At 43.1% G+C, this 26,528-nt stretch overlaps 1 protein-coding gene across 1 annotated transcript in view; it reads right to left on the bottom strand.

The window, feature by feature from the left end:
- Window positions 1–26,528, bottom strand: part of Gprk2 (G protein-coupled receptor kinase 2) — a 46,927-nt gene that overhangs the window by 2,963 nt on the left and 17,436 nt on the right. The window contains exons 3-8 of the mRNA XM_017233877.3: window positions 22,516–22,942; window positions 1,689–1,784; window positions 1,508–1,628; window positions 803–1,444; window positions 611–716; window positions 340–529 (exon numbers count right to left, since the gene is read on the bottom strand). Coding sequence (XP_017089366.2) covers window positions 340–529; window positions 611–716; window positions 803–1,444; window positions 1,508–1,628; window positions 1,689–1,784; window positions 22,516–22,567 — 1,207 coding nt within the window. The 5' untranslated portion in view covers window positions 22,568–22,942. The remainder of the gene's footprint in view (window positions 1–339; window positions 530–610; window positions 717–802; window positions 1,445–1,507; window positions 1,629–1,688; window positions 1,785–22,515; window positions 22,943–26,528) is intronic.

Below are 26,528 nucleotides of genomic sequence, written 5' to 3' on the forward strand. Positions count from 1 at the left end.
ATATTCAAATTGAATTAGGTCCTGGATTGACGGACGGACTTATCCAGTGGAGATGCTTTTGTTCTGCAGTGGAATTTAATTAAAATCGTAAACTCAATCATCGCGGGGATAACACATGCATTTGTCATCGCTTTAATGGACGTATGCAAATGTGGGATTCTCAGATAATTGGCAGCGAAGGACAACGGACCGGACTCCACTCTGGGCAAGTGGAACGAATGGAGAATAACAGGATTAACCGATAAAAAGACTCAGCACTTAATTAACTCTAACTGGATGACCAGCGACATCCATGTCAAGAATGCCAACGGGCATTTGAGGTAACTGGATAATACCCACCATTCATTATGGTCAGCACCAGGCAGAGGGCGTCCTTGGTCTCGTATGCGTAGGCCAGATTAACCACGAACGGTGAGTTGATTTTCTGCAGAATCTGCTTCTCGATTAACACCATGGACTCGCCCTTGCGCTTCTTGATGCGTTTTTTCTCCAGCTTTTTGCACGCGTACATTTTACCAGTGGCCCGCACCTGTGCAACAAAAATGATAGGAGGTGTGGGTGGGGATGCTAACGAGGTTATATGGCCACAGGTGGCGAGCTCACGGCTTACCTGACAGGCGCACACCTCGCCGAAGCCGCCCTTGCCAAGGACTCGGTACATGCGAAACGTTTTATAGGTGATTGGCTGGGCCTCCAACCACTTCCACTGCAAGTATCTGAAATGGAACCAATATGTAAGGTGATGCTTATGAAATGTATCTCTTTTTTATAAAGGTGGGAGATTCATTTTGATTTCACTTACCGGTGAAAGTACATAGAGTTCTCAAACTCCCGAAACGGTTCTCCAGCCAGAAAAGACTTCACTGCGTTCACGCACTGGGCAAAGATGTCCTTGCCGCCGCTGTTCAGTTTGGTACGCACTTGCGCTATGAGATCATCGTTGAGCACGTCCAGAACGAGTTCGTCGGCAGATCCCCCGCAGGTGGTAGTGCCATTCCCGCCGCCACCGTCTTCACCACCACCACCACCGCCGCCGCCATCGCCATCGCCGCTGCTCTTCTCCGGACCATTGTCCTCGTGGCTGTCCAGGCATTCGACTCCTTCGTCGCCGTCGTCATTACTACCATTCCCGGTGGCGTCGTCCCCATTGTGGTTGCGCGTGTCCAGCTTCTTGTGATTGATGCTGCTGCTGTGCGAGTTGGTGCTGCTCTTGCTGTTGATGTTGTTGCAGTTGTTGGCGGTGGTATTGTTGCAGTTTTCAGTCTCAGCTGTTTCAGTTGGATTGGCATTGCTGCTGTTGAGTAGCAGCTCCTCCTGCGCCTCAGCGTCCAGGGCATCCCCACCACCACCGTTGCGCAGCTCCAGCTGCGGCTCGATGTCCAGAAAGCGGCGCCCGATGTCATGGCCAATGAATATCCGGTTCACGATGTACTCGATTTCATATCTGCAATCCGGAAAAACGAATTAGTACTTGGCTTTAAAGTTTCTCCTCTAAAAGTTTACTCACTTGACCACCTGATCCAAGAAGGTTATGTACCGAAAGTAGATGGGCCGCTTGTTCTCGCAGAACTGGCGAAAGAGCTCACGACCAATGGGTTGCTGATCTATCACGTAGCCATAACTTATATCTGCAGAATATTAAAGACATTTACTAATACCCATTGGTATTTCAATAATAATTCCCTTACCTAGTTTGTCTTTTAGGTTGATACATTGCGATATGTGTGGGAATTGCAATATTTTGCGCCATTTTTTGCTCTTTCCCTTGTTGCTGTCGGAACCACCTGGGGGAATGAAATTAAATAAATTTTGAGACAGTTTGCCAAGATGAGGTTGTGTGCAGAGAATACTCAAGTGATTTAATAGTTGCATTGAAAGCCACAATGGACAATTTATGGAAAACAATTTCAATAGAATTTCTAATTCCTATCGTTGCATCAAACGCACACTTTGATTCCTCTGACATACGAGTGCAAAGGTAAAGTGAGTACTTCACCGAGTCAGAGGTGGTGGGGATGAGGGTTCGGACGTGTGCACTGATTGCCACTCCGCATCCCCATCGACAAGCTCTCCTTCTGCCTGGTTTAATGTCATGCTGGCAATTCTGTTTTATTTGCTCTGCCAACGAGCCATAAAAACAATATTTCCAATGTGAATTGCATAAAATGCATCCACATAAACAGACAGAGGGCGAGCACAAATAAACTGCATTGACTGCCAATGCAGCGTTGTGCTCGTCTCTTGATTCCCGACTCGTGACACTCGGAGCGGCTGTTGACACAGACACTGATTGAACAGACCAGAAGTTTAACCAGTTCATATATGTACATGTGTATTGGATGAAATGGCCCCACTCGCTCCACTTTCAAATCCAAGGCAATCAGCCAGACCCGATCAACTTTGGCCATTCTGTTTCATTTTTTTGCGAGCTAGTGACCACAAAAAAAGGCTCATTTCATCTAATAAATCACTATATCAACCAAGGCGCGACTATTTCCAGCTCGTCCCCTTTCTTTCAGAGCTTGGCCAGTCGATAATAGTAAAGCCATAAAATCTAACAAGAAAATTAAGTGGATGGCCGAGCAAAGCGAAGAGTCGAGAACGTTGTCCAGTGAGAGGGCATAAATGTCAGTAACAGTCAAAATCAAGTGCAAAACGCCACAACAAAGTCGAGGAAGTCAGAAACAGAGCCAGTCCAAGTCCAAGAAAAATAGGTTAATGTGTTCACGGGCTCCACTTGCAACAGTTGCGGATGACGGCAAAGGAAGCATATTTTCTCATTTTTAATGAGCTTTCATAAACGGGTATTTTGTGAAACTTTTCTCAACTATGTTTGCATGATTGAATTATTTAAACAGATAGTGTACTTTGCAGAGCTACTTTATTGACCCCAAGTGTGAGCGCTGCCCAAAAATGTATGCTACGCTATTTGCCCAACGACCTATACAGCCCTTTTCTGCAAAAAAGGCGTGGCTCTGACATAAAACTAACCTTGTAATTTGGATTAGCCCGAACAGTTCTCGCTTCAGTGGCTCCAAGCAGGCAGTCGGGTTGGGACTCCAGCAGGAGCGTTGAACGCTGAATGCATATTATGGCACAGTACAGGGTCTGTGGACTACTACCGAGTACCCGTCTCGCCGCAAAGCATTAGCCAGTTATTTATGTTGGAAAACGCAAACGTCTGCTACACAAACTTTGGCCTGGCTTAAAGTTACTTGCGCAGGATCTGGCAGTTCGTGAGCATTTAATTTAGTCTCTGTGCAATTATGCAAAAATAAAGTGAAAACTTTGAAGGGCATTCAGATGTGGGAGCCACCTGAAGGATGAGCAGATGGCTGCCGTCGGTCGCTTGGCTTTGGCTAAATGAAATTAAGGCACAAAAGTTTGGAAAGAGGGAAAAGTTAACCCTAAGCCACTGACTGGTGGCTACGAGGCATTCGTTCAAGGGGTTTACCGAAGTTTGTCCAAGTAACAATTAGCCCGACAGGCCCCGGCACTAAAGCAAATATTTAATGTCTATGCCGAATGCTAGATGGGATTATTGGGGATTAAAGTGGCAAGCTGATGATGCTTTCAGTTTATTAAAATCATGGATTATTAATAGTTGATCAATTAAAGTTTCCAAAACATTTAGACAGCTGCCCTTTCTGTAGACAAGGCCACCACAACCCAACCTGTCCTTCGTTTGGAAAAAGTTTTCTAAAGTTTTTGCAATTATTTGGCGAGGCGTAAAAACCGAAACAACACCACATTTCAATGAATTACTCGAACGAACAATCGGCCAAAGTTGGCCCAGACCCAGAACCAGACCCAGGCACATGGAAATGGCAGGAAGACGAGCGGGAAGTCAAGAAAACATTTTCAAAACAAATAAATCGTATTATGTGAGGGGATTTCTTTTCTGTTCGTTTGGTACATGTGGGCTACCATCCGGCCAAAGGAAGCCACCGAGAAAAGCAAGGGGAAAATCGGAAAAAAAGAAAAGTGCTATAAAAACTTATTAATGAAGCCATCGCAAGGCTAATTTGCGGTTGATGGCTTTTCTAATTAAAACTAATCAATAAGAAAAATTGCGTCCTCATCTGAGCGCCCACTTTCTTGTGGCTTTTTGTCTTGGCCAACCCGTTCGAGCAATTCGAGCGTTTACAAATGCAATTTGTCAGCCGGAGCGACTGACATCTGCAATGTTGCCGGCTAATTGAGTTGCCCAGACGCCACACAGGATAAGGACCCATCACTGGAGCCACGGCAGCAAGAACATGCAAGGGTCTGCGCGGATGCATGCCAGTCCTTTATATTTACGACTCAACAAGTTGACACTAGATTACGTACCAGTTCCGATCCGAAGATGGTTGCACAATAAAAAGGAATTACAATTTATATTAAACTCCCTCTGATTTATCGATTCGCATTAAAAGTTTTTGGAGGAAAAACTTTTATGGTCCCTGGAAATCACAGCCATTACCCCAACAGCGTTCTAGTTATGATCAATTTTCTCGCCGGACGCCAAGAAGTATGTGACATAATTTATAAGTGTCAAGTTATTTCGCTGCCTCTCTCCCCAGCATTAGTGTAATTTGATGTAATTTTTCAGCCTGACGAACATTGGCCGGCAACTGGCCTGAGGAAAGGCGGCCACCAACTGTTAACTGCAATTATTTATGGCCCACTCTCCCATTCTGGGAGACAAGTCGTGGTCCAAGGTTAAGTGCGTGCTAATAAGCTCACGGCCACTGCCTTGGCCCTCGGGGAGCCATAGGAAAGCCTTTCAATTGACAGGGGAAATGTATTATGACGCAGTGAAGTCAAGCTGAAACTTGAGCTCTGACCAGCGTTGGCAGGAAGCAGAAATATAGAAAATAATTAAGGCGATTTAAAGCCAAGTACCAAGCCAATGTACTATGCGCTGGTGAAGGCTATTATCAGTAGCATATATATTTGAAGTCTCAGTCCTTAACCTCACTTAACCTCCAATTTATCATACTTCACTTGCTTTAGATGTCTGCGTTTTGATTGTTTAAAGTTCAGCGTCATTGCGAGTGCATGTATGGATTGAGCTTTACATCGCTAATGCAAAACAAACAAAAATAAGAAAGAACAACAGCACTGAGACGACTGCCCTGAGCGTATGTATGGTTAACAACAAAAATAACACAGGCCCGAGGAGCCGGAGCGTCAACGTCAAGCGTTACGCTGCCGATTTACCTACAGCGAAGCGCACATTAAATTAATTATTACTGTTAAAAACCCATAAAAATACAAAATAACAATAAAAAGCCATAAAAGTTACGCCGCCGGCAATCGAAAAAGTTGATTGGCAGTCGCATAACGCACCGTCCCTGCTCATATCCCACCCGCGTAGGTGGGTGAGTGGGTGGGTGGTGATAATATTTGGAAACCGAGCAAAAAATAAAATAAAATAAAAGCACAAGCCACACATGAAATGCATGTTAATATGCTTTTGATTGGATACGAAACTTCTTTTAATGGCGATGCATCCAGAACAATGCGGTATGTATCAAGAGTCGATGAAGAGGAAAAAAAGCCACCCACGATGTACATACACATAATATTTGCGCACTTTTTCCATCGGCTGACCAACTAATTAAATGCGTGATAAAATAATTACAGCACAGGGCTGTGAAAATCGAGCCCAGGTCTCGGGAAAAAAATCATATCAATTTCCCAATCGCCAGGAATAATGTGTTTTATGGAAAGCGTTTAATAGACAGAACAGCTATTAAATGCAATTTATTACAGCAATAGAAGGAACGAAAACCGAAATTTCCGATAGAGGAAGTGTAAGAGATATGGGAACAGGACCATGAACAGGATAAATTAATTAATACAAACTTAATATTAACAGTAGATCGAGCATATATAGCAGAAGTATCGACAATATCGACAGCCACTTTAAAAGCTCGGGGCTTGCATTTGGAAAGTTGGAATACCCATCGAGAAACTGAAATATTTTCATTAAAATTCGTGGCACACGCGAATCAAAATAAAAGTATATCTGTATAAATCGCCTGAGCTGCCAGCCAACAAAATTCCGCATTCCCAGAACAAGTATTAAAACGAAAAAAAAAAAAATTAGAAGTACATTCACTCTTAATTTTGTTTCTTTCTCGGCATTTGGACAGCTGGGTAGCTGGGCAATAGTTAAATTAGTCTGGCGCGGCCATAAAACAACGAGATGCGCTCCGGCCCCCGTTATAAAATATTTTATTGCCGGGCATTATTAATTTGTTTCATTTCATTTTATTTCCCCAGTAGACACTCGGACTCGGAGGTAGATAGGACAGCGGAAACAGAGCTCCACCATCAACTGGGAGACCTGAGACATACAATTTGCTGCTTCGTTGGTTTGTCTTTCGGGCTTCATTGGCGCCTTTTGTGGCGGGCGGCTTTCTTTTAATGACCTCGTCCAAGTGCCAAAAAACAGTTAACTTAAGGGGAAACTATAAAGAAAAGTTGATTCATTGGCGCCGTCATTAGACCTTCTTAAGTCCTCAAAGACCTCATTGTAAATGGCCCGAAAAATGGTCCGGATCTTGGCTAGTAAGGAAAGGTTAACTTCTGGGGAGCGACACTGAAAGCTTCAGTAATATCAAGCTGAGAGCCCCTGGAAGTGCAAAGTGAATTGTATTTCATTTTAACGTGTCCTTTGATGTCCTTTACACGTCTGTCTCTCCCCATCACAGGCTTACAGGCAAATCAAAAAAATGTCAAAATGTCAACCCAGCCAGTTGGGATACCATATACATATGTACTTTTGGTTTAATTTATTCATACCCAGCCAAGTGGAAGCGGAGGGTTCTGCCTCTTTTATTCCTTTTCCATTCTTTTTTATTTCTTAACTTTTTTTTTAGTTGTGGGCCAGAGCGGAGAACGTATTTGTTTTGCTACTTGGCCAATAAATGAGCATAAACTAGCTCACACGGCAGATCGCTTGGCTCCCCGGCTCCGTTTATATGGCGCACATGTTGTCGTAAAACGCACAATAAACGAAACGTAAACATGGCGAGTGGATGGCGCGCGATGGCCAAGAAAGCGTGTTTAAGCACAACGCTGCGTATACGTAATGGCACCCAAGCGAGTTACGAGCTACCTGAGACTGTCCAGAGACAATGGCCCCAACTGGACCCCACCGGCTCAATCAACTCGACACGGAGAGAAATCCATTAATGACAAGATTTTCTCTTAACTGATGTGTTGCCTTTTAATCTTCAGATTCTTCTCAGTGCCTTACTTTAAGGGCGACTCACGTAGCAGCTTTCCAAAGATGGTGGGCCAGGAATCTGCACCGGAGTCCTTCACCGGACGTTCCGGCCTAATGGCCAATATAAAAACTGATAAGAATTCCAGTGCCTTCGGCTGGGGCGTGTTCTCCTTTTAATTAAAGAGGCGTTCCACTGACCGCACTGGCTTGAATGCCACCGACCAGTCCACCAGTCGGAGTGAGTGTATGGATGAATGCAAAACTGCAAATATTGACACAACTGACATGGCATGTAGGGAAAGCCAGCTTGCCCACCATTGGGAAGCTTGGGAAGTAAATAGTTTTTGCAGCAGCCGATGTGGACAAGCGCTGAAATGCCCGAAAAGCATTGTGCAAATATCAACAATACCGCCGCCGAGTACAAAAACACTGCGGTTTGGCTTTGTTACCTCTGGACCCGGACGGGCCACAGACAGGCAGCCAGAATTTCGCCAGTACTGGCGCACTGCGCCAGCTTTTACATCAAAATATACATACATATATATATTTTTTTGTTTGGAAAGGCGAGAGTTGGCAGTGGCACTGGGGAAGATTTCAGAAACAGAGCCTTAAATGAACTTGTGAAATAGATTTTTTTCAAAAACAAAAAAAAAGTGGCAACTACGTGACGTTTGTTGTAAATAAATGATGGCGAATGCGGATGATGTGGAGGTGGTGGGGTATTGTGGCAGCGGATGTGGTGTGGGTGGGATGTGAAAATCAAATTCAGACATAAATATTGCAGTCCAAAAGAATGCATATTCCCGACACATATTGACTCTGGCACTAGCACTGGTGCTGAGCACAAAACTATTTTTATTCAATTGAATTGTTAATTGAAAAAGTGTTATTGCTTCTATTTATAAATAGCCATAAAAAGTAGTTTCCTCCTTTCTGTTTAATCAGGAAACTTTCCAATTTCCTCGGTCATTACAAGTTCCTTCATTATCCCGGTTGCCTTGGCTTTCATAAATGAAACAAAAGAGTGGAAAAAAAATGTTTACACCAATCAAGCACTTGGAAGTTTTCTAATTTATTAAATTAACATTATAAGCGCGGTTCATTTCACGCCACACTTTTTCATCGGCATTCTTCTAGCATTTTAGTTAACCACTCGAGTGCCACAGTTTCCGGCTCGCCTCCAAGTCCGGAGCCCTCCACCATGCATCCTTACGGCAGCGTTCAAGTGCATTTCTCGTTATAATAACTCGCTGTCGTTGACGTTGTTGCTGCTGTTATAAAAATTGCACAAGCAAAGAGGAGAAACTACAAAATAAAAAAGGAAAACTCATATCCTACTCAAGGAAATTGTCGCTGCATGTTTGAGTGGGTCGGGCGCCTCCTCGAATCTATATATATACCCGTATATAAGCATAGTGCTTCACATATATATATATCGTGCCTGGTTGGTGGGTACATAAGGCAGCATCGCCACCAAGCAGTAAACTCAAGGGCTCCAGGCTGTGGTTTCTGCTTCTGTTGCTTCTGTGACATTGTATTTGAAAATGTTTCGTGTCGGTTCCACTCCTCCTCATAAACCTCTTTCTCTACCCCCCAGTTTATTCCTGTTTTTCTCCTACGAATTTCCATTTACTTTTACTTCCCGGCCAGAGCTGGGACTCGTATAATTGCTGGGCAATTATAATTATTGTTCTCAAAACTGTGCAATTATTTAACAGGATTCAGCTTCAGCCCTCAGAACCCGAAAGGTTGCTTTTCAATTTCCGGTTGTCTTTTAAAAAATTTTTTCAAATTCTATATGTTTGTATCAGGTGATTTCATGACAATTTTAGCAACTTTGCAACAAAAATAGTTGAGAAAAATATATTACATCCTACTTTTCCCAACAAAGCTAGAAAAGTGAACTATTAACTGAAATGGGAAACTTTTCCAACAACTTTTGGGCGTAATTGAATTTGGAAAACTTGAAGGAAATGTCAGTTTCATTCAATTTGCTAAAATAAGGAATGAAACTATAAAAAAGGAAAAATTTAATAGCCTTTAGGAACTCGAAAGTTGTATCGAAGTATAACTATCAGTAACAGGATTCCCTTTTCAACAATTCCATCCCCTTTTTTTTTTAAATCTGTATACCAACAGCTGCGGCATTTTCCCTTCAAATTTTTTTTATTTCCCTCCCAGTTTTCTTTTTTACTTGGTCCCCCTACCCGACCCCCTCTATGTAGGTCCTTTACATCTCCCTTTTGATGGCGGAAACGGAAATTATGGCCAACACTGGGCAGCCATCACAAGCCATTCCCTCGCCCGGAATGCCTTTCGTTTTTGTGTCCTTAAATGTTTTTTAAACACTTTTCGCTCCAGCAATCATCTGAAGAATGCAGTTCGTCGGACGGGGACGGAGCGACCGGCCTCTTGGGGGTCTGTTGACTTTGCCCGGGTTAATATTGATTTTTGGTTAAATTAGTTTATCTAGGAAAATTGGCCCGACGCCAGGGCAGGAGTCGTGCCTGCCATGTGTAATTACTCAAACTCGACCCAGGGCCGTGTATGCAGGCATGTGCTTTGGCCTTAAGGCAATTGTCCAGCAAATTTGATTAACCTTATCGTCGAGGCACAAAGAAAAATAAGTGTAATAATAACAACAAGTGACAATGTTTTCGACATCTGCTTGTCACCCATATTCAGTAGCACTCATAATTAAACGAACACAGAGCCAGAATTAGTCGAGCAGCCGAGAAAATCCACTCCATAAATAAAAATATAGCTTTGCCTCTGGCAACTTACCGGTCCGTGATGTTGTAATAAAAATAAAAAGGCACACAAAGGCCAGAATATGGGAAAAAGGACCGAGTGGCGTCTCATTAAAATTAAATGAAACAAGAAAGGAAAGCTAACTTCGGGCGGAGCCGAAGTTTATATACCCTTGCAGTTAAAACCGGATATATATCGCAAACATCGGATATAGTTGGCCGATCCTAATAGGAATAGGAATATATAATCCAATTTTTTACAATACAAAATCTAAAAAAAGTCCCAAACTTCTATCTTCAAAAATACGAAAGTTGATATTTCTTCCAAGTACCATATCCGATCGTTCAGTTATATGGCAGCTATAGGAAATAGTCGGCCGATCCTTATGAAATTTGGTAGGTCGGATCAACTGACCAAATATATAATCTGTACCAAGTTGCAGCTTTCTATCTTCAAAAACACGAAAGTTGGGTCATTTCCGATCGTTCAGTTATATGGCAGCTATAGGATATAGTCGGCCGATCCATATGAAATTTGGCATGTCGTAATGGTTTGCCAAAAATAGCTCTCATGTCAAATTTGATCTCTCTAACTCTAAAAACACCGAAGTTATACTATTTCCGATCAATCGGTTATATGGCAGCTATAGGATATAGTCGGCCGATCCGGGCCGTTCCAACTTATATACTGCGTGCAAAGGAAAGAAGGGTGTGTGCAAAGTTTCAAGTCGATAGCTTTAAAACTGAGAGACTAGTTTGCGTAGAAACAGACAGACGGACAGACAGACAGACGGACAGACGGACAGACGGACAGACGGACATGCTCATATCAACTCAGGAGGTGATCCTGATCAAGAATATATATACTTTATAGGGTCGGAGATGTCTCCTTCACTGCGTTGCACACTTTTGGACAAAATTATAATACCCTCTGCAAGGGTATAAAAATCGCACCAACAAAAATAGAGATAAAAATAAAGGGAAATTGAAAAACAATAAAAATCAATAAAAAGTATTCAATTTCGTTGCCGACCTCTCTCGTTTCATTAATCATACGACGCGTGTGCCGCAGCTGAACTCATTATCGCTCGGGGCTCGGAACCATTTGGATGACAATTTTGTAGGGCATGTTTCTGGCAATCACCAGCACCAGCAGCCTTCCAGTTTTCAACTCAGACAACTGTTCTGTTGTCAAGGACTTTGACCTTTTGATAAGGCGGCAGGCCGGAGGACATGAGACTCGCACGTGGAATCGAGAGGCGAACTGAACGCACCGATGACGACGTCAAGGACGAGAAAACACATCAAAGGCTGCTGGTTTGGCAGCCGCTGATGTCTCCGCCTTTCAAAGGTCCTCAAAAGACCCCAAAAGCGGATCCGCCACGGCTCAGCTTTTGCTCGAAGTCCTTTCCCGGCATTCGTGAGGAAATTCGAGTGGTTCGTGTTGTTGGTAATTAAATAAAATAAAATAATGTAAAAAGCCTGTAGCATGTTGGCTCAACCAAAAAGGAATTTGTAATGCAAATGCCACCGCATTCACACGCCTCCTCTTCGACCGGAAAGCATTTAAGGCATGCCGCAGCGCCGGGACTTGGAATTGCAAATTGGATCAAAGACATTGCACGTTCCTCCTACCAAATGCTCTATGTATTAAAGTGCAATTTACTTTGCCCAGTGCCGCCCAAGAATTCAACAAATACACTCGCAAATAATAAAAATAATCAGGCAGCGGCTAGCGAGCGAGAGGAGCCCCAAAAAAGCAGAAGAATGCCGAAAAGTTCTCGGCCCAAACTTTTCACACAAAACCAAATTGCAAAGCAAAAACGAGCGGCACATGGCGCGTGTCTCGCATTTCAACTTTTGCCAAAGTGTAGTTTGTACATAATTTAAATAATTCTGCCCAGCGCTGACAGTACGAACGTGCTGCTCGTGTCGAGATTTGATATTGTGTCTGTGCCGCCTGGCCGTCGCATTTGGCCAACTCTCGCACTGAGGGCGATCCAAGCCTGGTCGAAACGACAGTCCGATATCTGTTTGGCAGCCAGGCACTGGCACTGGCACAGCTATTGCATTGCAGCTGTCAATGTATTTGTCAAAATGTTGCATATTTCAGTGTCAGCAATGAATTTCAGAAATGTTTCTGCCATCGGCTGGCTCTCTACATCTTGCAACAAGGTATCCGCTTAGGGGATCGACTAAACGCAACGGCGTTACTGTTGCTTTCATTTCTGAAATATTTATACGATGGTTATGTGGTTTCCATTAGCTCTGCTACTATTTTTCACTGTCTGGGCATTAATATCTTTAATCTTTCGCTGGCTGGCATTAAACATACCAACTAGCACACCAGCAGTTGCGTTTCAAAAACAAGTTTGCCATCTAATTGCAGTTTGTTTTTATTTCACTCTTTCCTTTTGTTGCAACATTTCTTTTTTGCAACATATATCGTGTGTGTGCAACTGGAAAAGTTTTAAGTTGCACAGAAAAGAGTACCACACGAAATGTTTTGCGTGAAAAAAGGTTCTCTATCTAACAAAGGGATACTACACTGATGGTTATACTTGAATTCAGAAAAAAACGCACTTTAAAGGCTTGAATTATTTAATTAAATTTATTTCAAAAATACTCCTGTAGAGAATAACAAAGTTGTTAGAGCTCACTGTGGCACACATCGTTGCACTTCGAGTTGCTGCAGATTTGTGTAATTAACCATCAAACAACTGGGCACAGCTGTTGCCATGGGAGACTCTTTAAGAGGGGAGACTCTGGTCACAACTACCTCCATCAAAGGCTGGACAAACGGCAATGGGTTTAGTTGCTCGAAAGCAGAATCATTCATGGCAATTATCTGGGTCATTTTATCAGTCTGGGATTTGCATGTATAATTTTCGAGTATTTTTTCTATTTTTGGAGCATTCATTAGCCGGGCACATGGCCGAGATAGAAGATTACTTTGTGATAAGCTGGAATAAAAGTGAAAAACTTGCCGAGAAGAACCCAAATGGCATGAGTCTGAAAAGCTGACCGACTAAGACCGACTCGCCGAGGCGCACAATTATTCTCAATCTACGCCAATTTGGCAGAGCTCGTTCAAACATTCAAATGCCAAATAATCGTATGTGTATAAATGACTGGCTTCTCTATTGGGTGCAAAACAAATCAATTAAGCCGCACAATTTTCGTCGGCGACGCATGCGAAATTGTTATAAATTGACACTGCGAGTGCGCCCGCTCCCCATTCCCCATTCCTTGCCATCTGTCTAGGAGTGGTTTTTTTTGTTCCATTGAATTATTTATGAATGAATTTTATTAGTTGCCCTCATTGGAGGTTCATCAGTGTCCGCTGACTTGACATTAATTGCAGTCAAGTGGAGTGAAGTCGGCTCGAATCGTCAGCCAGCCGAGCAAGCAGAAACAGTCAATTAAATGCTCTACATTTTGCCAAACATTTGATTTAATTTCGGCTCTAGTGGCTCTAGTCGAGTGGCTCTAGCCTCAGTTAGATAAATTTTTGCCACATCCAATGGCCAGCCAATAGGCGGCTGAAAAAGCAAACACACATGCCGCATTCCCACACCAGCCGGCCTTGTTTGGCAGCTCATTTGACAGCCTTACAACATGATCGATGCGTGTTACTTACTCTTTTGCTTTTTAGCCGACAATCGGCTGCATTTTGATGATTTTCATTTGCATTTAGCCGTCATAAGTCTTTTGATACGGCCCCTGATTGATGGCCAGTTTCTAACAGGTTCCTGGGTGCAATTTCTCTAAAGCACTCTCTACCAACTGCCAGGATCTGAACCGGATAAGAGTTGGGATAGAAATCAGAACGCAGGCCCGATTTAAGTGAAAAACGACATGACAGGGAAATCTTAACTGAAACCATTAATTCCCAGACTTTTAATTAAAATGCATGTCTGAAATCAGAAACAAAAACAAAACAAAGTGCTTGAATAAACAGATTTCGGAAAAATTAAACATAATCCGAGGGAAGGAAAATGTGACTTATCTCGGGACTTGGCTTGGGAGACTTGCATTGTTTATCTTCCAGTGGGGTGATTGCTATTCTTGGCTGACAAGCCCTTCCCACACAATCCAAGCAAAAGCCGCCAACCAGCCACCCACTCACTCGAACAATCAGCCAGGCGGTGGCTGTCAGGCAACAAAGCAAATATGCAATGGCAAAATGCATTGACAGCCAACAGAAGACAACCGACAGCCCCTCCAGCCATTTCTAATGCGCTCTGAGCGGCTTATGTTCATTTTGTAATGGAATGTAGTGCGCCTCTTTCTGCATTCAGCTCCACCCCCACACAAACACACTCAAACGAATCGGTTTAAGAGCATTAGGCTGTTGGTAAGTGGTAATTATAATTAAATACGCATTCTGAATGCAGGCCTGGGGAGCCAATGGGGCGTATACGCAACCAGGTATTGTTCATACGCAGTGTAGGACGGTTACCTGGGATACGGTGTCGAATTTCTCATATTTTAGGCAGGCTGCGTGCTTAACTTTTGACTCCATTTAAACTATTTCAATTAATTATTTCTGATAACCACAGTTTGAAATAATTGTCGGATTATGCATAAATCAGCACTTTAAATGTAATTATATGATTAATAGTAAGAGAAGCTTAGTGTACAAATGAGCAATCTTGACTCATAAAATGATATTTTGTGGATGAAATATTTGCCAGGAATGTCATGACTCGAAAATCATGATCTGGAATGCCACTCATGTGTAATCCGGAGATAAACAAGCCCCAATCCAACACTATCCGGAATTGCAGTCATGTGTGTTTAAAGATTTAAGTAAACCATTGAACCATATGACCTTTCGAATGTTAAGTATTTTCTACATCGTTCCAGAGTTACTGTTCGAGAGCGACAGCGGTTTTCGCTGGTTTCTGATTTCAGTCTCAATTTATAGGGGCAAACTGTTATTGCCGTCGACTGGGGCTGTCCCCGAGGAACGCCAAGTCAAACAAGTCCACCGACAAGCCATCCAAACATCCAACCCAGTGGCCATCCAAGCACAACATAAACAATAAGCTCCGTTCTGATGCGGTGGTGCTGGTGCGTTTTACTGAGATTTCAATTGCAACTGCAAACTCGTCAGCTTTTGTGGCATCCACAGTTTAATTGAAATTGCATTTTCAATTCCCAGCCGGCTTTTGTGCCATCAATAAATAAAATCAATTTCAACAACATTTTATAGATGACGGGATATATGCCCGATGGGGATGGGGATGGGCATGAGGATGCTTGGATGAGGACATGGCATTACTTCTATTGTGTTTATGCTTATGTGGCAGCAATTCGATTTAAATGCTAAATGAAAATGAAAAGCTGTCGCTGCATTTTATAATTGCTTTTAAGCCGGAGCAGCAAAAACCTACTATAGCGGCTTACCTTTGGTCTCCCCACTTGCCGCCGCTGACATTTATTTATTTGCTTTGGGGAATTGTTGCCATTGCTGCTGCTACCACTGACAACATTTCAAGTTGCTGGCACATTTGGCAACCAATGAAGTGTAAAGGCATGGGTTGCACATTTTAGAAATTAAAGCCGCAACTGCAATATCAGCGGCAGATCCCAATCGGGTTGGTTGCCTGCTCTGTGCTCTCTGCTCTGTGCGGCTTAATGGATAATGGATGTGTGCGATGCGATGCGATACGATGCGTTGTATGCTGTCAAAAATTGAATTGAAATTGATATGCGAAGCGCGCGTGAGAATTGCAAACTGCCATAAACCTGAAATGCTGTCATTTATATGGCAAAATTGCGCATACGACACGTTGTCAGCAGCAGCAATGGCACCAATGGCAGCAACAGGAGATTCATTTCAATTCGGTGTAGTACCTTTACAGAACAGTGGTCGATAAACAATAATAAAGTTCTTCTATTTAAGATTTAAGCTTAGATGCCTTGAGTTAATTTTGGAAAATCCCTGCATCTTACTGTCTATAGGACACTTTAAAGCAAAAGGTGAGCCCTCCGGCATAATCGTAAAATATCCCAAATAAATATTTCTCGATTTCGCATCATTCAGGACAGCACTGGGCACAGTGTGCGGCCCATCATGTAACTCACTTTCCTTTCATCAGCAAAAACTTTCACTGCGACACTTACATTTTCATGGCAGACGCAAGCATAAAATATGCCAAGTTCCGACTCCTCTTCGCTTTTTTTATGCCAACCCATAAAAAGCGGGCGCTAGAGAGGTGTGAATGGGGGTCCTGTGAAGCATTCCTTGCACACTTCTGGCCGGCCGGAGAACTATGGGCGGTTGTGTGTATTTAACACAGTCTAAGCTCAGTGGCTCACTGTCGCGGCCCTTTGGGTATTGTTCTTCGTATCGCCCCGTTGCCAAAGTGCTCGTAAAATGGCGAGCGACAGAGCCTAAAAGCAGGCAACACGCACACCGCCCGGAGCCATCAATCATAAGGAAGACCCATGGGGGTTGGGGCACAGGGCCAGGATATGAGAGTGGGTGGGCGCCTCTGCTTAACAAAGACAAATAGGCAAGTTATCCTCGGGATCTGCTTGTTTTGACCAGAAGAGCAGCTTACGCCCAGCCCGAGAATCCCAGACAGTCTGTCTCTCTGTCTGTCTGTCGGTATGTATTTGCTTGCATTGCGCATACGTCGCGTTGCCTTGCCGACAAATTAATCACAATCCATCCCATCCCATCCCACACCACCCCCCACCTCCTATCCGGGACATGAAAATCCTTCGTGGCTCTGAAAACTCACATCACTTTGCGACTTTTGATGCTTTTAATTTATGAGTCTGGCACGCTTGTTGCAGCCCTCTTTTTTGGACAACCAGCAGGGCGGCAGGCAAATTAAAACAAGAATCCAACATAATAAAAATAAATTAGAACCGAGGATAGCGACAAAAACAAATACAAGAAATATAAAACATTTTGCATGAGGCGGGCCGGGGCTTTGTTCCTCCAGTCACGGCTCCAAATAAATAATGCACAGTATAAAAAATTAATTGTCAAAACAATCAATAAATTTACTTTATGGTCCCGACTCCAATAGACTCGTGGGCTCGTGGCAGGCTAATGGCGCTTAAGTCGATTTGCTTATCGGTCTCCCTCCCACTCCTCTTTCCAAAATATTCGTTTATATACACGGCCAGTGAGTTGCCCCCAGCGGCTTCTGTTTCATTTTTATTTTTGGACATGGATTCAATTTATTTTGTGTCTAATCTCAAGTCTAGGCTCAGTGCGAGATAAAGGTAAAAAATGATATCATAGCCATGGAGGCCTAGATATTCAATTAATAAAAGAAACATCATTTTTCAAAAATTGCATGGAAATTAAACCAACAAATAAGGTTTTAAAATAAATAAATATATTTATTATTCGTAACCCTTATTTCGTTGCCATCCAATCTCTGTACCTTTAGATTGGTTTTTGTTTCCCAGCTTAGTGGTTCAGTAATGCCCAGTGTCCAGTATAGAACGAGGGGGAGTTTCTATGAAATTTTAAAACATTAATCATACGCCCGGTTGCCCCTCAGCCGGGAACAGTGTCCACATTGTTGTTGCAGGACTGTATTTGTGTTTACATGGACCTGTCGTTGCTGCGGTCATTAGTGCATGCATTTTTAAGCACGTTAGCGACCGACCCAGAGCAAGGACACAGTTGATCCAGCACTGCAAAAAAAATATTTACAAAAAGGGTATACGAACTAGTACCCTTTACTAGTTATTAGAAAATTATTAGTATTAGATGACAGGTATTTTCATTTATTTTCTGCTGTGTGTGTATCTGCAGATATTTATTTTGAGGTTTTCAGAAATAAATATTGAATGAAATAGAAATATACAGATATAATCATTATGCTAAGGACACAGTGGCAGAGGTGGAATTACGACCATAAAATAAAAGAAATATAAAACTCTAAAATTAGAACAAATTAATTCCAAAGAGAGAGGGGATTCCCTTTCCTATTATAATAATAAGATTCATTAAAATTCCAAAAACTCTAACTAGATTGAATCGTAAAAGTGGAATCAGTGGAACAGCATCTGATAACAATCTGAATACAGTCGCATAAATATATCAATTTCAATCAATTAACATAGAAGGTTGAATGGAAGACGAAGACAAATTACCAAAATTCTCCAGAGAACGCCGATAGCATTTAGGCCTTGCCAAAAAATTGATTTGAATACTCATATTTCGGATATTCCGCATACGCCTTCGACAATGCGATTAAATATTCTGATTGAATATTCATTTGCTGACGCAGCAGCGCGTCACTTAATACATCCATTCGATTCGATTCCGATTCCGATTCTCGTATGCCGGGGGTCGACGTTTCGATGTTATTTCTTATTATTGCTTTTGCTTTTGCTCTGGCTGTTGTTTTTGCTGTTCCGATTATTGGTGTAGTGCCTGTGCCTACGTCAAAAGCAGTTTGTATCTGTATGCGACTCCCCCGGCAGCCGGCAACAACAACTGTCGGTCGGTGCTACCGGTTTTTCAAAAGCAATCTCTTGAATTCCCACAGCGGCAACAACAAAACCAATACCAAAAATATAAATAACAAAAAAAACAGACATCGTATAAACATGGAACACACTCGACACAAAGTGCTTGGCTAGATTTGTTTGCATCATGTTAGTTCCACATTTGGCCTGGGCCGGGTATTTGAGGTTTCCCACTGGAATAAGCCATGCGATTTTCTTCCAAATACCCATAATGAAAATTTCCACATTCTGAACGAAAAGAAAACAATAGCCTTTGGCCTTTAATAACTAAACTTTGAAACTAAGAAGCTTTCACACCTTTTCAATATCCATATTCAGATTAGGCATAAAAGGAGATGAATCTTAAATAAATAAATAGAGTACCTGACAGTCGGAGCTAGGGGATAAACAAACTCCTATGCAGCGTCATTCGCATATTACTTAAGCGCGTCAAAGTGTTAATGAATATTGTTTCTGCCCGTCAGCGGAAATGTTCACAGACTGAGCTATCTGGTTAGACATTAGATTCATGTACTTTCAACAGAGCCTCGGGAGCTAATGTGCCTCGATTTACCACAACACAGCACTCCGTTGACGGCATTTTAAATGTACAATTAGAGCGATTGGGGATGTGGATATGGATGTGGATGTGGTGATTGGCAACAATCGCTCTCCCCGTTTTCTTGCCAATCAATGCATCGTCAATTTGCAGAACAACAATCGTTTTGATTTCCATTACCAGGACGAGAGCGACTGGGAGGCAGAGATACTGCTTTTGTCAGATGTTGGCATTGCAAATTAGTTGCTCCAAAGGCTGTGGGTGTATGGTGTACGTGCTGCAACTGCAGATAAGCCCAGGGCCAGGGTACCACACAAAAGACACCACAGACCGCATTGCAGCCATGATGGTGGTACCCAACCATCCAACCGCCCATCATCCTACTCCTTCAGTCTCTCTGCACATTCATTCCCCTGGGTCAGGATCCTGCTACTGGTACTGGTGCTACTGCAGTTGGAGAAAGCCTGTTTGATGAGTTGTCCAACTGCCAGGCTGCCTACAGCCAATTACAGCTGTCGTCCAGGCCTCAGTGGCCAGTGTCCAGGGTGAGGGGCACTTGTGTTGCGTGCGATAATTAACATCTAGATTTTTAACTGCTTAGCATACATACAACATACTAAGGGCTTGTTTAGACCCGATAAAGAGCAGAACACTTGAAACGAATTTGCGTGTTTCTGTGTTGGCGGCGACAGCTCCGATTCCGAGTCGGCTACTCTTGCCTGACTGACTCCGAGTCGCTGGAGCGATTGTTGACCACTGGTCGAGTTCAGTGACCTGTTCTCCAGTGGCTGGCTGCACCTGTTCCACCTACAAGTGATGGATGTTTGTGGGCGAATAGTAACAACCAATTAATACGGATTCTGAGACTAGAACTAAGTAAGGTCTGACTCAGTTTTTAAAATTATGAAATTTATTTTATTTTTATGGAAATGACTTTCATCCAAAGTGGTTTGGGGAGTGGGAACATCAAAAGTCGCCGCCCAACAAGTGGCAGTGGCTGCTCTAAGCCAAACGATAAGCTTCTGAGTCGCCTCTCCACTTAATTGTTCACTTCTAGATGAGGACTTTAATTCGCTATCGCTCTATAAATTCCACTCCTTATGGCACTTGCTAAAGCTGATAACCAGAAGAGGAGTGCACCACAACTTTTCAGCTGCGACGAAATTAAATTTTTCACTTTATTCTAACTTCGAAGAGAGTCTGAAATTCAGCAGTGGAGTCGAGAGCGTCTGCCGCTCGGTATAATCAGCATTATGGCCAGGCATTAGGATGAAATTTATGCGGCGATGGCGCTTCTGCCCAACTCTGTGTCCCCCTCTGTCGCAGTACTATTTTAATGCGACGTCATCTTAATGCCCCACCACGATGATGAAGAGTGGAAAAAATGGGAAAACCCAGAAGAAGAAAAGTCGGTGGAATGCAAACATAATTTTTCCTAATGCCACCGCAAAGAAGAGACCCAGAGACGGTTGTTGTCATTAAGGAATGCATTCAATTAGCCAAACAACTCCATAGACCAGATGTTGCAGCCGGGACGACACCTTGTGGGGCGTGGCCGGACGGTCATTGGTCAGGCTGGCAATCACAGAATGCAGTCTCCGCACCACCGAGACCAGCAACCCAACAACAGGCGATAAGGCGATCGCTCTGTGACGCACTGCCTGCTCTGAGTGACGTCCGAGGTTTTAGCTATAGCCCCGGCTCTAGCCCCCGACCCCGGCCTGATCCCATCCAGTCGCACATACATAAGTGGCGCAGATAGCATCGACAACAGCCCATAATGCGACAAGCTGACAACTGATACGGGGAAATTGCTTTTGCAGACCAACTCTGACAGCCTACTCTGATGACTTCTACTTGACTTGCATTCGGGGTCAGCCCTGATATCGACACCCAATACAATAGTCAATTATGTGAGCCGACATGTGACGTGTCAGAAAAACAATTGCTAATCTATGATATTATAACGATAGTCAGCAATTAACTCAAAATAGTGATGGAGGTATAATAACCAGTATAATATAATAGGCTATGCTTGGAGTATAGTGATTTGAAAGTTAAAGACTTAATTATGAGATACAACTCGGGGAAACACTATCCTCCCGACACTAACCATCATCCGTCCTCTAGATTTGCATACTTCAGCTGGCACTGCCACAATGCTGGAGTATAAAATACAGCAATAACTTTTCTGGTCAAAAAAAAAAACATGGAGGAGAGAGCAAACTTTTCCGGCAAAGAAACGCAATAGAAAGAAATGCCTTGGTTGGAAAAAGTTTATGGCAATGGATTTCCTTCGCGCTGCCGTCGGCATTTGGCGGTGCGACTCCATTTTATGCTATTCCGGCTTTTGAAAAGACAAATTAACTTTTTGACTCGTAAAGTGTATTGCAAATGTGAATGCTCATCTGGATGAGGCAGAAGCATTTGCCTAGACCCGACCAGACTCAGACCCCGACCCACTTCCATTCTCATTCTGCCTCCGCTCTAAAATATTACATTACTACAAATTGAAATTTTGCGCACGTTTCTGTCATTTAAATCTGTTGAGGCGGCCTGGAAGCAAACGAACCAAAGTATCTGCCAGATACATTTTATGCTGGTCGGGCGGGGTGTGCTTTTACTATCGGCCCGACAGCAATAAAATAAATAACATTTAAAATGAAATATTTGATTGGGAGTGCTGCTGAGTAGAAAAGGATACTCGATGTGCAACATTCTGGTTAGTGCAGCGGATCTCTCAGATATAGTACGAGTATCTCTCTCTGAAGGTGACCCCTACTGGCTAGATGGCTTGCATAAACTTTTTTTCGCCGTTTAATGCATAACTTTGCATAAATTTGCCAGCGACCTAATCGCCAAAGTTGACTTTGCTGTAAATAAACAGAACAATGGCGCCGAAAACGGAGTGGGCGGAGTTCCTTGAGACGGCACTGAACTTGGCAGCGAGGCTGAGGGTTCGGATGAGGGCTCAGCTGAGGGTCCTGCAATCGAAGTGTGACCTCGATAACGAAGTAAAGTGTATCTGCGGGTGCGTCCAATAGAGCACTTAAAGCCCGGCAGCATGGAGCATGAAAATGAATAAGTTGCTGGAGCGCAAACATTTAACGCTTCATTAACTTTAGATAAAGCCCAGCACCAGGCGAAAACACAGGGAAGGCATCAGGCGCCATGGGAAAGGGAGACAAACTTCAATCCCTACAATTAAACGTGCCACCCCCGGCAGGCAGGCTGAGCGCCAGGAAGGTGTGGGCCGCAAAAAATCGATGACAAGGTGACAGGCGGGCCACTTCAGCACGTGCCCTCCAAGGATGTGGCATCCACAAAAAAAAAGTGGGACAACTGTTCTGAAGCACTATTGAAATTGGGGCATGGAAAGTGACACAATCAAGGACCCAACCATATTTAAATTGGACTGACGGTAACTAATTGGTGGCCTTTAAGTTAAAGATTTTAAAACATGAGCGCTAGAACTAGTAGTTACAAATGGCACTTACCTTCTCTCGCTTTTAAGTAGACCGTATTGGCCACAATATTCTCTAATTCCATTAGTTCCAGGTTGGCGGTTTTTTAATGAATCCTTTGGCGCTCTCGAAAAATTAGTCGCAGACGCTCAAACACACACACGTTGTTCAGCAGTCCTTTTGATGTTTCTCCCGATTTTGGTTCGGTTGGGTTCTTTTCACAAAGCTCTCCCTCTTGGCCTAGACTTGGATGTCTTCGACTGGTTGGCGTTGGCTAATTTGTGGCCGTCGTCTATCGTCCAGCGTTGCGGTATGTGGCAGCAGGGTCTCAGACACAGGCGTCATTTAGTTTCAAGATTTGAATTGGCGAATCCGAAAATGTGCCCTTTTCAAGTTTTGGGCTTGATTTCAGGCTTGATTGAATGCTTTGGACGCTGCGGGCCAACGGGCTGTCCTCGATCTGCAAGGGAAGTGATGAAGGCGTATAAGTATCTTAGTTAATTGGATTTGACAAGGGCAAGGAGCCATGGCTAAGAGGGTCATTCAAATTTCATGCGGGTTCAGTAAGAGGCCATTTAACTTGGCTCTCATTGAACTAAAATGAGTTTGAAAAAGGACCTATTACAGATTCACAATTTCTAGAAATTTAATTGAAACTTTATACAGTTCCTCCGTGTTAGGTTGCTAGGGAAAGCTAATTAGACTTCTTTTTACTCCTTCTATGGAGTAAACCACAATATCTGACTGCTCTTAAATTTTAAATATTCACATGCCCACATCTCCATTCATCTTTGGAGGTTTGTGGCTCTTGTACGCCTTGCGGCTGCCTCTTGAGAGAAGTTAGAACACGTTGTGTCTCCTGGTCTTGTCACCTGTTTGTGACAAAAGAGCCAAAGTTTGCCCACTCCATACACTGAGAATAGTACCCAAGAAATTGCTTTCACCTCAGTATCTTCTAGTCTTAATTTATCCCTGTGCATGAGTGAGTTAGTCATGTGGCTATTGCTCTGCAAGAACAGTCTCCAGAAGAGGGATTGGAAAGCCCACCTTGGTGATGGCCTTCTGGAGGTGTCAGTAATGTTGCGGTCGACAGTGTGTCGCATTTATTAATCATGGCCGTACTGACAAGGGCCGTAGGTACATATCTGTATCTGAAGCCCGGCCACTGAGGCTGGTACCTATCTCCGAGGGCGAGTGGCAACGGCAACGTGTGGGCAGCATGCCTTGCAAAGTGGAGTGTCACGAGCACCTAATAGCCAAATAATTGAATGACACAAGTTTTCTCCGAAAGTGCGTGCTGGTATTTACATAGCCGATGAGTATTAAGTTTTATGCTTCGCTTATGGCTTCCAGATGATTTCTGTTTAGTTGGTGGCTAGGCTTTCACTTATCAACTTTTATGTGCGTCACAGGGCTATTACGATAGTTTGTTTTTCCTCTCCTTCGAATAAACATTTAATATATTATTCGATTTGGCGCAATTTTTAATTAAAAATGAACTCATGACGATGATGCTTTACACACCCATACACCCAGCTGCAAGTTGATTTATTTGTTATGGCCCGGCAACCGAAACCGCACCATGTGCTGGATGATGGAGGCTTTAAAAAGAATAGCCAGGAGGGAGGGGAAGGGGGAAGTTCGGCGCACATCAATCAAAGCATGAAAGTGTGGCCATGCGAGTGTTTATTTTCAAAACAAATTACAGGCATTAGACAACAACAACACAGCAGCGGGTGCGAAACGGAAGGACAGGCCACTTTTTTGTAGTCCAACGAAATTAATTGTTTTTGGAATGCGTAGCCAAATAAATATAGAAGAATTTAATCGAGGCAGAGGCACAGTCCGAGGCCCAAGATGGGAGGGTGGAACCAATCAAGCTAAATATATTTTTCAGCTTTTATCAGAGAAGCCTCCTCTTCTCTCCTCCTCGGCTGTGTGCCAATAAACATAACTTTTACTGCTGCCATGTATTATTCAGACCCCGAATGGGCATGAATATGACCATTTCATTTATATATCGAGTGTGCACACTGAGAACAACCATAGAATAGCCATCGATTGGCTGTCAACTTGATTTTAGTTTTCCCCATTATGAAAATGTAACGAAATGGCGAAAATGTGCATGGAGCCTCGTAACGAAATTAAGCGCCGGCGTTAAAGTAACTTTTCAACACTTCCTGGCAAGCGAGCTAATGGAGTTGGGCTTCAATTTTAAAGGCCGTTAACTAAACTACGAGAATAGAATGATTTCCATTTTATTTCATAGATTTATACACACTTTCCCAGTTTTTCTCTCGGCTAAGCCTTTTTATTTCTCCTCTAATGAAGTACCCGCAGGGCATCCCCATTTCTGCATGACTCAAAGCTGCCTTTGTTATGACCACCATTACATACACGTGAGCCTCATCTCGGCACCTTTGTCACCTTGTCTCGCAGGCAAATTGCTTCTATCTGTGCCACTTTGTTGGGCACAAGCATCTGTGATTTGGGCTTACAGCCGGGGGAGGCCCATTAGAGGGGTTGTCTGACAACAGCCTTAGTTTAGGCGCGCATTAACTAAATTATGGAGGAGAGCAGCTGGCATCGTAAGCAGCCCCAAGCATTCTGGCTATTGACTTATTAATTAAGACGAAACAGTCAGCCCAAAATGCCAGGACGAGGGCAGGGCATATCAGAGGAAACAAGGCACATCATCCCTTATCACATTTATGACAGTCATGGCCACAAAGCTCGAGCCTCGGAATACATCAATTTAAATGCCAAACGCGATGTTTCCCCCGAAGGCACTGAGAAAAAGGGTGATTTTGCTCGTCCTACAAAATCTTTTAGAAGAGAGTTATTTTTTGCAGTGCATTTACGCTTGTAATCCACTACGGTTCATGCATAGGGAAGTAGGCAAATACCGTCATGAATGCGGAGATACTGACATAGACGTGGGGCCAACCTCAATCATGGGAATGCCCAAAACGGATATCCTCAGCGCGTTGCTCGACTTCGTAAATTATGAAGTCTCCTGCATCCTGTTTGCTGTCTGCATTTTGTTGCTGATGCTCGCAAAAAACCCCAACCGAAGCGCAATCCGGGCTGAGAACGCAAAAACTCAGAAAAAACCTAAATAGAAAGTCATATATACTTTCGTTTTTATTTCCTCGTCGTGTGGTGCCTTCCGCTATTTTCGGCTTTCTCCTTCTATTTTTTGTTGGTCCTCGCATATTTTTGTGTTTAAGCTTCGTTATGGCTCCACCCAGTTCAGCTGATGCTCTGCCCTGCTGCCTCTAACCCGCCGTGTCATGTTAATTTTACTCTGAATGTGCAATTTATTTGCGTTATACTTGGACGTGCAAGAGGACGGTGGCTGTATAGTACAATAATGGTTACACAAATAGAACCTAAGGGTCTACAAAGATACATTCTTAAATATTATTGAATAATGAAATTTACTAATAATATTTAACTTTAATATAGAGTAACTATAGAGTTACTATAGCTGTGGCTTCCGGGATATTCTACAACTTCACTTGGGTGTGGCTTCCCACAGTGGTTGGCCCGGCAAAGGATCAACTTTTATCCTGGCCTGGCCCCCAGCTCATGCACACATGCGGACTCCCTCGAAATGTTTTCGCTTTAATTTGCGGTCGCTGCAAAATTTTAATCAGCTCTCCGACTTGCATTATTTTTTGCCCAGTTTTTGTTTTTCTATTTCTGCATTATGAGTCCGGAATTCTAAATGCCAAACGTTTTTGTGCTTTGACTTTTCAGGGGAAACTTAATTAAAAACAAACCCTTTATGCATATGAACTTTGTAAAAATAGAGAAGCTTTTCCTGCTCCTGAAAATCCTGCTTATATTTCTTCTCACTATTAGTCATCGTTTCCAGATAGAACTAGTTCTAAGTAGACAAAGAAAGTCAACCATGTGGTAATTGCCAGGCTTTATTTGTGTGACATTTTAAGGGTTCGTGCTAAACTCGGCACTCACTTGATTCCCCACCGCCTGACAAACAAATAGCTAATATAATCCGATGCGTATTTGTATATATTTAA

This window comes from Drosophila bipectinata, chromosome 3R (assembly GCF_030179905.1).
Source record: "Drosophila bipectinata strain 14024-0381.07 chromosome 3R, DbipHiC1v2, whole genome shotgun sequence".
Taxonomy (NCBI): Eukaryota; Metazoa; Arthropoda; class Insecta; order Diptera; family Drosophilidae; genus Drosophila; species Drosophila bipectinata.